The 9,729-nt window shown below is 41.6% G+C and overlaps 1 protein-coding gene across 3 annotated transcripts in view; it reads left to right on the top strand.

Moving 5' to 3' along the window:
- The window catches only part of CHRDL1 (chordin-like 1), a 278,118-nt gene extending 269,476 nt beyond the window's left edge, over nucleotides 1-8,642 (top strand). For all 3 annotated transcript variants that reach the window (XM_006889919.1, XM_006889921.1, XM_006889920.1), the window contains exons 10-11: nucleotides 3,485-3,574; nucleotides 8,512-8,642. In XM_006889919.1, coding sequence (XP_006889981.1) covers nucleotides 3,485-3,574; nucleotides 8,512-8,642 — 221 coding nt within the window. The remainder of the gene's footprint in view (nucleotides 1-3,484; nucleotides 3,575-8,511) is intronic.
- The last annotated feature ends 1,087 nt before the right edge of the window (nucleotides 8,643-9,729 follow it).

Raw genomic sequence — 9,729 nt, 5'->3', positions numbered from 1 at the left:
TTTTTTTTCCCCGTTCCAAAGAAATGGCAGAGTGTGGAAATTATTGAACAAAATCATTAAAATCACATGCAAGCAAGATTCTGCTGAAAATTATCCAAAAACGACTGGAACAGCACATCAACAGAGAACTACCAGAAGTGCAGGTTGGGTTTAGAAAGGGTTGTGGTACTAGGGATATTGTAGCAAATGTTAGATGTATCTTGGCTGAAAGCAGCGAGTACCAGAGGAATGTCTATCTGTGCTTCATTGATTATACAAAGGTGTTTGACTGTGTGGATCACAGCAAACTGTGGCTAACTCTGGAAGAATGGGAATTCCAGAACACTTGATCCTGCTAATTTGAAACCTATACTTGGACCAGGAGGCAGTTGTCAGAACAGGGGAAGAAAACATTGGGAAGGGTGTACGTCAGGGATGTGTTTTATCTCCATACGTTTTCAATCTATATGCAGAACAGATTATCCAGGAGGCTGGGCTCTATGAGGAGAAATGTGGCATCAGGATTGGAGGAAGACTCATGAACAATCTGCATTATGCAGATGACATAACCCTACTTGCTGAAACTAAGGAAGACCTGATGTGTTTGCTGTGGAAGGTCAGGGACTGCAGCTTTCAGTATGGATTGAGGCTCCATATAAAGAAAACAAAGGTTCTCACCACTGGGCCGACTGGCAGCATCACAATAGATGATGAAGAGATTGAAATTATTAAACTGGCTCCATAATCAACATCCTTGGCACCAGCAGCCAGGAAATTAAAAGACATATTGTTATCGTGCTAATACGAAACCTATACTTGGACCAAGAGGCAGTCATCAGAACAGAGCAAGGAAATACTGCATGGTTCAAAATTGGGAAGGGTGTACGCTAGGGATGTGTCATATATATCTCCATACTTTTCAACCTGTATGCAGAACAGAGAGGCTGGGCTCTATGAGGAGAGGTGTGGCATCAGGATTGGTGGAAGATCTATTAACAATCTGTGTTATGCAGATGACACAACCCTGCTTGCTGAAACTGAGGAGGACCTGAAACACTTGATGCCAGAGGGTCAAGGACAGCAGCCTTCAGTATAGATTGAGACTCAACATCAAGAAGACAAAGATTCTCAATGAAAACCCAAAGTCTCTGTAAATGTTCATTAAAACTAATTAAGAAAAAAAAAGAAGACAAAGATTCTCACCTCTGGACCAATTGGCAGCATCAGGATGGATGGTGAAGAGATTAAGATTGTTCACAGCTTTAGTTTGCTTGTCTCCACAGTCAACACCCTTTGCACTAGCAGACAGGTAATTAAAAGACATATTGCGATGGGAAAGTCTGCTGTTAGGGACCTCTCCAAAGTACTGAAGAACAATGGCTTTACTCTGGAGACTAAGGTGCGTATGATACAGGCCATGGTCTTTGCAATCCCTTGTTATGCATCAGACAATTACTAGGGAGGATAGAAGGGGAATTGATACCTTTGAGCTTTGGTGTTGGAGAAAAGTTTTGAATATACTCTGGACTGCTAAGGAAACAAACAGATTTGTCCTGGTGAAGGTGAAGTCAGGCTGCTCCTTGGAGGCAAGGTTTGTGAAGCTCCATCTGACATACTTTGGACATGTTGCAAGGAGGGATTAATCCTTGGAGAAGGACGTCATGCTTGGGAGAGTGGAGGGACAGCGCAGGAGAGGAAGACCCTCTATTAGATGGATTGATTCAGTGACGGGGTGAGGTTGCCACAGTATAGAGCAGGGTCCAGGGCTATTTACATAAGGTCGCAATGAGTCACAGGCAACTTGACAGCACATAACAACAACAACAACACATTCATCAGTGTTATGAAACAAAATGCCAATGAATGAATGAATGAAAACCTAATATAATTCGTTAATGTCCACTCAAAAATAAATAAATAAATGTGAGTCCCTAGGTCCATTCAAGAGATATGAGTTTAGTAGGCTTTGGGTGACGTCTAAGCATTTTATCCTTAATATATTGCCAGGTAATTCTAAAGAAAGAGTCACTTGGACCATCATTTGAGAAGAAGCACTACTGTTATATTTGTGTGATGTTACCTCCTTTTCACAACCAGTTTTCTCTCCTAAGTAATATTTTCTTTTCCCTAAAATTATGCTTCTATTTGTGGGCCGTTGAGTCAGAACCGACACATAGCTGACTCTCTCATGGATTTTCCATGGCAGTTAGTTGCACAGGAGATTGCACACCCTTCTCTCATGGAGCAGCTGGTAGATTCAAACAGCATGCTTTCTGGGTTGCAGCACACCTTCATACCATTAAGCCACCAGAGTTCCCTTTAAAAAAAAAAGGCAATCTAGCTGGGTTTTGCTCAATATCTAGAAAAGTTTATATTTTCATATCTATCTTGGAGAAGAATTTCATCCTTGGAAGGGTGGAGGGACAAGAGCAGGAAAGGAAGACCCCAGATGAGATGGAGTGACTCAGTGACTGGAGTAATGGAGGTAAGTGTGTCTGAGACAGTGATATTGGCTCAGGATAGAGCAAGGCTTAGAGCTGTTGTGCATAGGGTCACTATGAGTCATAGTTGACTCGATGGCACATAACAACAACAACCACCACCTCCCTAGTGTGTCCATAACTAGGCACCTAGGAGAAAGGACTATCATGTTGCTTCTCTCGCAGTGGAACTCACTGTTTATCTCTCACCCCACAGGAGTGTGCAGACACTTTTCAACTTTCTAACGGTACATCTAAATAGCCTTTTATTCGCAGTACTGGGTAATCAAGGTCTGTACTTGCTGGGCAGAGAGAAACTCAGGTTTCATTTACTTTGCCCCCTATAGGCTCTTAAGGGTTACTTAAGTGGGCTGGTAACAGGTTGCTCTTTAACTGCAAGACAGTTTTTGGTTGTTTACCTGTTACTCTGATAAAAGCTCAGGCAATGTTCTGAGACTTTGGGAGCCACTTTATTTTAACTCTCCTCATTTTTTACAAGAGTAAAGGAGCTGTTATTATTTCCCAAAGGAAAATATGCTTTTCAGTGAATTTCAGAACAGGGGCAGCTTCTCCATTTACACAAACAACCTGCCTGCAATCCTACTGCTGGCTTTCATTGCTTAGTTGGGAGGGCAGCCCAGTGGTTTGGCAGGGACATAGTCTATCCAGACTTGAGGCAAGGGCAGAATTTCTAATACTGCTTTTGGCTGTAGAAGCTCCAGCTAGCACCCATGCTTGATTCCATGTGGCTTTCCCTAAGAGAGGTCCTATGGTCAACAGCATTATCTCCCTTATCTTCATCGTCTGGAAAAGCCAAGGGGAGGCCATTGAGCCAAGGAAACAAATGGAGTCAATTACAGCCATTGAGCCATCCAAGTTCCTGGTTAAGCACATTACACAGCCCAGCTCGATACTCCTAAGCCCCAATAATGAGATGATATGCTCAGCCCAAACAGAGAGAAAGAGTTGATGTTTCTAGATAAGAGAGTTCCTGACCACCTGCTCCATTTTTGTCTTGGCTCTAGGCATCCTCCAGCAATTCCATATTGAGAAGATCTCCAAGAGGATGTTTGAGGAGCTCCATCACTTCAAGCTGGTGACCAGGACAACCTTAAGTAAGTGGTACTTAATTAATTTTATTCCCCACCCCTCAAATCCACCCTGGAAATCACATCCAGTTTTGAATGTAGACAAATCTCTGAATAAAGACCTTTCCATTTTCAATGTTCAAGATCAATATAAGCAGATGAGTTAACACTGTCCTGGGTGACTTACCAGGGCAGTAATTGGAGTGTCTACATATAGTATGGAAACCTTGAACATGATGAATACAAATTTAGATTATAATCTGAGCATAAACTACTCAGGCCTGTTGTTTCAGAAGCAGATGGCCAGTCATGTTTCTTAGTCTATCTTACTCTGGAAGCTCTGTTGAAACCTGACCACCTGTTGGTATTTGCAATACTGGTGGCATATTTTCACAGCATCCCAGCGACAGGAAAACCACCATATTTACTGGATGTCATTAATAAAATTGGTAAATTCTGAGCCTCAAGAAGATTGATAAAAGCTCCCAAGATTCCAGGTCTAGTACAAACTTTACACCAGGAAAAGACCTTTTAGTTCAAGTCCTTTGGAGATGCAGGTGAGAGGCAGATAGAAAATGAATGCATGTCAATTAACTTGTTTTATCAAAGCTCTGCTTTGCTCTTTTTGGATCTGCATCTACTTAGCCATGTTTCTTAAAAAAATATGTAAAAAACATTTGGGGGGGAGGGAAAATAAAGCTTTCAATCAAACATGCTTGCGGCTCTCCCACCTTATACGCTAGATGGAGCCTAGAGACTAGATACCAGTAAGCATTAGGGGACAGAGGAGACTTCTGAAGGAATAAAAGGCACAATCTCTATCCACAGGTAATTGTAATGGGCGAGACAAAACATGAAAATGCCTTTAGTGTGAATTAGTACACTTCGTATCATTCTGAAGAGTTAAATACCTAAGTGCTCAGGGGAATCTGCAAAGAACAATAAAAGGAGAGCCAGGTGGGCTTAGTCGGGGAAGGCTTCGGGGAGGAGGTGAGGTTTTAGTGTGTTTTGAAAGAGAAGGGCGTGACTGGGCAACAGGTCAGGAAATCAGTCCAGGGAGAGGGTGCAGCCTAAGAGAATATTCAGACAGGACCAAACAAGAAATGTGGGTGTGGGTGGGTGGGGGTTAAGAGCAATTACAAAGGCCACATAGGGTGCATTGAAAGCTGAGAAGAGTTATAGGTAGGGAATAGTCAGAGGGGCTGAAAGAACCAAGCAAGAAGTTTAAATGGAAGGCAAGAAGCATTAGTAATTGCTGCATATTAACAAACAAACAAACAGCATAGTGCTTTATAAATGGTGCTTTGAGGGAGAAAAAAGGCTCTTGTCTGCTGGGCGAATTTATTAAGCACCAACTTTAATGACTCAACAGCACATAACAGCAATAACATACTATGACAGGTTTGGAAGCTGGAGTGGCGTCCACTTCCTAAACAACATGCCACTGGAAATTCTATGAATTTTGATAAATGTTGAGAGTTGTAGAAGGGCTTCAGGCCTTTTGTTTATAGGGTCCCTATGAGTCGTGCTTGACTCAAAGGTAATCAACAACACTTTAATGAAGTGAGACTATGAAGATTCTAATGTACTAACAAATCAAACTTGATCCCTAGGCCAGAGAATCCCACGGGATTTTCTTAAGGAAGTGAATTATTTATTCAGATTTGGGTTTTTAGCAAGTAGTGCTACTGGCTGTGTAGAATGAAAGGTGGACTGTTAGTGAAAGAGCTAGTAACAGTTTGAATTAGGAAGCTTTTGCATTATATTAAGTCAGTGACACAAAGATGAGTGACCTCTCTGAGGGTTAGTCTGCAAGATTCACTTGTTTTTGTGTGCCATTAAATTGGTCCTAACTCATAGCTGATCTTCCAGTAGGTTTTCAGAAGCTGTGAATTGCATAAGAAGAGATTGTCCTTTTTTCTCGCAGAGTGACTAGTGGATTCAAACTGCCTTCCTTTGGGTTGAGTCTAATATGAATAGCTTTATAAACTAAATAAACACCCAGTTGTGCTCATGCAAAACCTCTACTTGGACCAGGAAACAGTCATTGGAACAGAGTAAGGAAACTCTGCATGGTTCCCAATCATGAAAGGAGTATGTCAGGGATGTGTCCTATCTCCACACATTTTCAATCTATATGCAGAACAGATCAATCAGGAGGCTGGGTTTTAAGAGGAGGAACGTGGCATCAGGATTGGAGGAAGACTCATCAACAGCCTACATTATGCAGATGACACAACTTTGCTTGCTGAAACGAAGGAGCACTTGAAGCACTTGCTGCAGAAGATCAAGGACTGTAGTCTTCAAGGTGAATTGAAGTTCAACATCAAGATAACAAAGATTCTCACCACTGGACCAGAGATTGTTAGCAACTTCTGCTTGGTAGGCTCTACAATCAATACTTTTGGCTCCAGCAGTCAGGAAATCAAAAGATGAATTGCATTAGAGAAATCTGCTGTCAGGGACCTCTCCAGAGTGCTAAAGAGCCATGAGGTCAGTCTAGAAAGTAAGGTGCACTTGAACCAGGCCATGGTCTTTTTGCAATTATTTGCTATGTGTCAGAGAGCTGGACAATGACTAAGGATGATAGAAGAATTAATTCTTTTGAGCTGTGGTGCTTGAGAAGAGTATTTAACATACCATAGACTGCCAAGAAGACAAAGAGGATTATCCTGGAGAGGGTAAAATCAGGCTGGTCCTTGGAAGCAAGGATTTTGAAGCTCTATCTCACACACTTTGGGCATGTGACCAAGTGGAACCAGTCTTTGGAGAAGGACATTGTGTTTGGAAGAGTGGAGGGACAACACAGGAGAGGAAGACCCCAGATGAGATGGGTTGATGCAGTAAATGGGGTAATGAGGGTAGGTGTGTCGGAGACAGTGAGACTGGCTCAGGATAAAACAGGGTTCAGAGATCTTGTTCATAAAGTTGCTATGAGCCATAGTCGACTCGATGGCACATAGCAACAACAAATATTAATACTACTTACCAACGGGCAACCTGAAAGATAAGCAGATATTAGGGGGAGAAACCCACAACAATGTGTTTCAATTCAAACATGTTTAATTTAAGATGCTTAAGGGTCACTTGAGCAGAGATTTACAATGTTATTGTTGCTTAGCAGCGCTGCACAGTCAGTTCCAACACAGAGCGATCTCAAGTACAACAGAGTGAAATTCTGGGCCAGCTCCAAAATTTCTGCTGTGCATAAGCTCATTGTTGCTGCCATTGTCAATCCATTTCAGTGAAGGTTCTTCTCTTGTTCACTGACCTTATCACCCATGATGTCTTTAGGGTTGAGGGACGTGGTCAGCTGCTTCTCTTCTGTGGTAGATGGATCAAAAAGAAACTGTATGGCATGAGAATGCAGGTGAAGAGGAGAGTCCTTACGTGTGTGTAAGGATTAAATGAGGCACAGCTCGGATCCCAGCATCAATAATGTGGCTTTTGAAATCAATGATTAATTTTTTATCCATGCTGTGAATGAGGCACTATGCTTGGCATCATGATGGAAAAATTGTTCAGACATCCTCCCTGCCCATAGCAGTCACAATCTGAGGTATACCACAAACTGTGTGCAGCTCTAAGAAGTGAGTAAAGATAAGGTGATGCTGCAGGTTCGTCTGAACACGAAGAGCAAGCTTTCTTTCTATAGTGTGTTTTTGTGAGCCTGGCACATAGTAGGTATTTAGTGAAAGCCCCTGGCTCTTTGCCTGACCCTTTCCTCTTTTTTCCACATCTCCTTTCTAATTAGGCCAAAAAAGAACAAGGGAAAGTGAAGAATCCAAGGAGAAACGTAATAAGTCCATAGGGAAGGATATCATGTTTCCATGTGGCTAGGAAAAGAGGCTTTGGATAGGTTGTTGTTATGTGCCACCAAATCACCTGAGGCTTATGGAGACCCTATGTGCAATAGCTCTGAACCTTGCCCTATCCTGAGCCAGTCGATTAGAAAAACTCCTTTAACTAGGAGCTCCCCATATTGTAGCACCATGAGAGCAGCAATAAAGATGAGGTGTCTGGTGTTGGTGGTTTGTTAGGAATGTTAGTTGACAGAGCAAGATGATAACCAGAGAGGGAACATCTTATCCACTCAGGGAACAAGGAATTTAGAAAAGGGACCGTCTAAAGGGGGTGGGGGGAAGAACTTCCAGTGTTCAGGACAGAACATGCACTATAAAGTGCTCTGTTAATATGGTAGAATGAGCAACTAGAGAAGTTGAGAAGAAAACGTTGATATTAGACATTTCCATGGACAGAACAGAAAAACTAGGGAATGGAAGGTGATGTGACCAGAAAGAACAGGGGATGGAGGGGATACAGCTACATTTACAGTGGATCACATGAGAGATTGGCAAATGAGACAATATATAGAACCATGGTAATAAAATTAAGGATGTTAAAGAGCAGTATTACATAGAAGAAAGTGAGAAGCTGCTGTTCTTTTATTTTTGTAATTATGATAGGTGGTAGGAACAGAGAAAACAGTACATAATAAGTAAGCCAAACAATTATCTGGGGGGGGGGTGTCCTAAAGTTTAGCAAAATCCCACTAATGCACGAAGTTCTCTTTCCAGAATGTCTTGTTAGACTGATTATCACATGAACTGCCTAAGTAGCCAACAAACTTACAGTAGAGCATTTTGCAAATGCTGAATATACTGTAAGAACTCCAGGCACAATACTGAGATTTTACTCTTGAGGAAGAAATTGCATATTCTTGGGTTTCTTACCAACACTATGTGTTGAAATGAAAACTCCGTGGCCCACTTCTCTTATCTGCCTGAGAAAAGTTTTCATTTCTATGTTTCTATTTTCTTTATAAAAAACAACTGCTCTGACATTCATGTTCCAAACTCCCTGAATGGTGAGTGAGTGGGTAAGGATGGGGCATTTTTTTTTTGTTCTTTATTTGCCCTGCACTCCTCTTACACTCTTCTGGCCACTTTCTGTTTGTCTTTCAGGCCAATGGAAGATCTTCACTGAAGGAGAAGCCCAGATCAGCCAGATGTGTTCAAGCCGTGTGTGCAGAACAGAGCTTGAAGATTTGGTGAAAGTTTTATACTTGGAGAGGTCTGAAAAGGGCCACTGTTAGACAAGACAGACATAAGTGGATAGGGTAAAGCAAGAAAACTCAAGCTGCAGCTGGACTGCAGGCTTATTTTGCTTAAGTCAACAGTGCCCTAAAATCCCAAACTCAAATGCAGTCAATTATTCATGCCATGCCCAGCATAACTTGCTCCTTTATGAGAGGTGGTGTGTCAGCCCTTAAACATCTCCTCCAAAGAGACTAGAAGAGTCTTGATATTTTTTTTTTATGAGAGGAAGAGGGATAGAACACCACAGCACTGCTCTAGTTTCTTCGAGAATCACATCTCTTTATAGGTCAAAGAGCAAAGAGAACCCTGGGGTTTCCATCTAGAAAGTTATCCAAATGAAAAATAGAGAAAGGAACGGTTTAATAGGATCTCTAGAGTAGAGAGTGATTATTTGTATGAAATGATACTTTGTGGGATTTTTTAAAGAAAAGATTAATCTCTATTTTAAACACACACACACACACACAGAGAGAAAGAGAGAGAGAGAGAGAGACACTAAATGACACCATTCTAAGTTAAAATGAGCCTGGATTGTGCCATTCTTTCCCTCCCTTATCTGGTTCCTAAATATTTTGGGGGAGCTTGATTCCCAGAAAAATAAGATAATTTGTGTGTGGTGTTTGAAATCCCCAACTGTAATGACAGGCAGACAAAGAAGAACATCTAAGGGGACTCCATAGAGAAGTTAGAACTTAGATGCGTTTTTAAAATATGAATTGAAGAGAAGAAAGGAGTGAAAAAAGTCGACAAAACCACCCTTTTCTCCCCACATCCGTATATTCACCAATTAATAGCGCAGTAGGAACTGATTTTCCCTGATGTCATAGTTCTATGGCTAGAAAATTTAGGTTGAATTGGTATCTACTAGAAGTTCCTTTCGCTTCTGCAAGAACAGGGGTTGCCTTTCACTTTGCAAAGTGGCTCAGTTCTAATGACTTCTGTCTTTTGGATCGTCAGAAGTAGTATTCATTTGAGGAGCTATGAACTCTAATAAAGATCTTTTCGTTGAACTTCTCTATTCCCTATCCCTAAATGACCAAGCATGTATTTTAATCACAAACGCTAGAGAAGGTGGCTCCTACA

This window comes from Elephantulus edwardii, unplaced genomic scaffold, assembly GCF_000299155.1.
Source record: "Elephantulus edwardii isolate Elephantulus edwardi_28Jun2011 unplaced genomic scaffold, EleEdw1.0 scaffold00083, whole genome shotgun sequence".
NCBI classification, from domain to species: domain Eukaryota; kingdom Metazoa; phylum Chordata; class Mammalia; order Macroscelidea; family Macroscelididae; genus Elephantulus; species Elephantulus edwardii.
This window is presented reverse-complemented; position numbering and strand designations above follow the sequence as displayed.